The sequence below is a fragment of the Trichomycterus rosablanca genome, chromosome 15 (genome assembly GCF_030014385.1).
Source record: "Trichomycterus rosablanca isolate fTriRos1 chromosome 15, fTriRos1.hap1, whole genome shotgun sequence".
In the NCBI taxonomy this organism is placed as follows: domain Eukaryota; kingdom Metazoa; phylum Chordata; class Actinopteri; order Siluriformes; family Trichomycteridae; genus Trichomycterus; species Trichomycterus rosablanca.
In genome coordinates, this window is record NC_086002.1 from 22,331,060 (window position 1) to 22,333,140 (window position 2,081).

Below are 2,081 nucleotides of genomic sequence, written 5' to 3' on the forward strand. Positions count from 1 at the left end.
ATACGTAAATTCACATACATATACACATTTATACGGACAGTTTTATGAGTATGTGTGACAAAATCATTAATACACATAAAACAAGACCAGTTATACTTAGTGTTTTTAACTCCTTGCTTATCACTCTCCACAAAATATGTTTGTATGAATAGTTGTATGTTTGCATGCATGCTTATATGTATGTATGTGTTTAGGAAACGCGACTCTTTATGGGAGGAAATAGGTGGCTCTTAAAAGAGCCGTTTTAATAAAACAAAAGTAATAAAACAGGAACAAGTTTACTTCTTCTTGGGTGCAGCTTTTTTGGCCTTGGTCGCTTTGGGCTTAGCGGTCTTAGGTTTGGCTGCCTTGGCTTTTTTAGGACTCTTGGCTGCCTTCTTGGGGGTCGCCGGCTTCTTAGCCTTCTTAGGGCTCTTGGTGGCTTTCTTAGCGGCAGCAGCGGGTTTCTTGACCTTCTTGGGGGACTTCTTAGCCGCGGTTTTCTTGGCTGTTACCTTCTTGGGCTTCTTTGCAGCGGCGGGTTTCTTTGCGGCCTTTTTCACTTTAGGAGCGGCGGCTTTTTTGGCCGCGGGCTTCTTCGCCTCGGTCTGCTTCTTGTTGAGCTTGAAAGAGCCTGAGGCGCCGGTGCCCTTGGTCTGCACCAGGGTGCCCTTGGTCACCAGGCTTTTGACGGCGAGTTTGACGCGTGAGTTGTTCTTCTCCACGTCGTATCCACCTGCAGACAGAGCTTTCTTCAGGGCGGCCAGGGACACGCCGCTCCTCTCCTTGGAAGCGGAAACAGCTTTGACGATCAGCTCGCCGACGCTGGGACCCGCTTTCTTGGGTTTGGCCGCGGTCTTCTTTTTAGGAGCCTTGGCGGGGGCCGAGCTGGCCGGTGCTGGAGCTTCTTCTACCATCGTTGTTGGAGCTAAAACGGCGCTAAGAAAGAGCGAGTGAAGCGCTGTGCTCTGTTGTACAGAGATTCCTTCCTCTTACGAGAGGGGGCGGGGCTTTATAGCACACATGAGAACTGTGTAGACTCAACTCGATCAGCGCAGCGTCTGTGTGCTTCCGTGACACATGCGCACTTGTGTTTTCTCATGGCAAATAATGATTAAAATACAAGTCCTGATATAAAATGCGAGGTAATAAAGTGCACGTCGGCCGAACATAAGTTCTCTCGTTCATGTAAAAGCCCGCAAAGGGAACCTAACGATGCTCTGTTTCCTTGTGTTCTGCTAAAACAGCACACCGCTCCTGATGCGTAAAGCGACGCAGCGCACATTTCACATCTTATTACACGTAAAAATATGCTGAGGAAACCCGATCTTCTTGTAGACACAGGCTGAAAAGTGCAAACCAGGCCTTGGTGTTTTCCACATGTATTTATAAGCGGATGTGAGCTTCCTTTTCTACTAGAAAAATAGGCTGTTTAGTGCGAAGTAAAACACAGCTACCAAGCAGGACTAGGTCGAGTCCAGGGTGCTTAACTGTCATGTAGCAGAAAGAACAAATGGGGAAAAAAAAGTAAATATAACAATTTAGAATAATAATGGTGATAATAAGAAGAATATTTTAATACACTAACATTTATTTCAGTCATTCCTACATATTTGTGCTGTAAGATCTACAGAACATCACCGTATCAGCTTTAAGTTCACATATACTGACACATTTCTAAAACAACACATGGCTCCAACATTCACATTCTACTGATGTTTCTAACACTCAGAAAACAGATTCAAGTCTATTTTAGTTATTTATCTGATACATCTCTTTTATAAAGATGCACTTTTTAATGTTTAACTCAGAAATGTCTTTAACACAGCTAACACTGACACATAAAATGTCTTATTTCACTTATTTGGCTTTTATTGATACACAGCTAAGACCACTTTCACTTTAATCAAGATGTGTCTGACTTTGAAATATGTTTATGAAACGTTATGCTTTAGCAGAATATGACTTATAACGTCCCATTTCTCACAATATAGTGAAATATACAAACACATTTTTAACACAGATGTCACTTATAAAGACTTTATAAGTCAGTATTGTTCAGCACAGAATAATCTGAAAACTTATTCAATCAATTTGTATTT

General features: G+C 42.4%; 1 protein-coding gene across 1 annotated transcript; it reads right to left on the reverse strand.

Annotated features, from left to right (window-relative positions):
* Positions 1-247: 247 nt before the first annotated feature.
* LOC134328847 (histone H1-like) lies at positions 248-922 on the reverse strand. Its single transcript, XM_063010078.1, has one exon. The coding sequence runs from the start codon at positions 894-896 to the stop codon at positions 279-281; it is 618 nt and encodes a 205-aa protein (XP_062866148.1). The 5' UTR covers positions 897-922; the 3' UTR covers positions 248-278.
* Between the last annotated feature and the right edge of the window lie 1,159 nt (positions 923-2,081).

What these genes read in the sequence shown, in the direction of transcription:
- LOC134328847 (XM_063010078.1), bottom strand. Translation starts at nt 896, where the DNA reads ATGGTAGAAGAAGCTCCAGCACCGGCCAGCTCGGCCCCCGCCAAGGCT.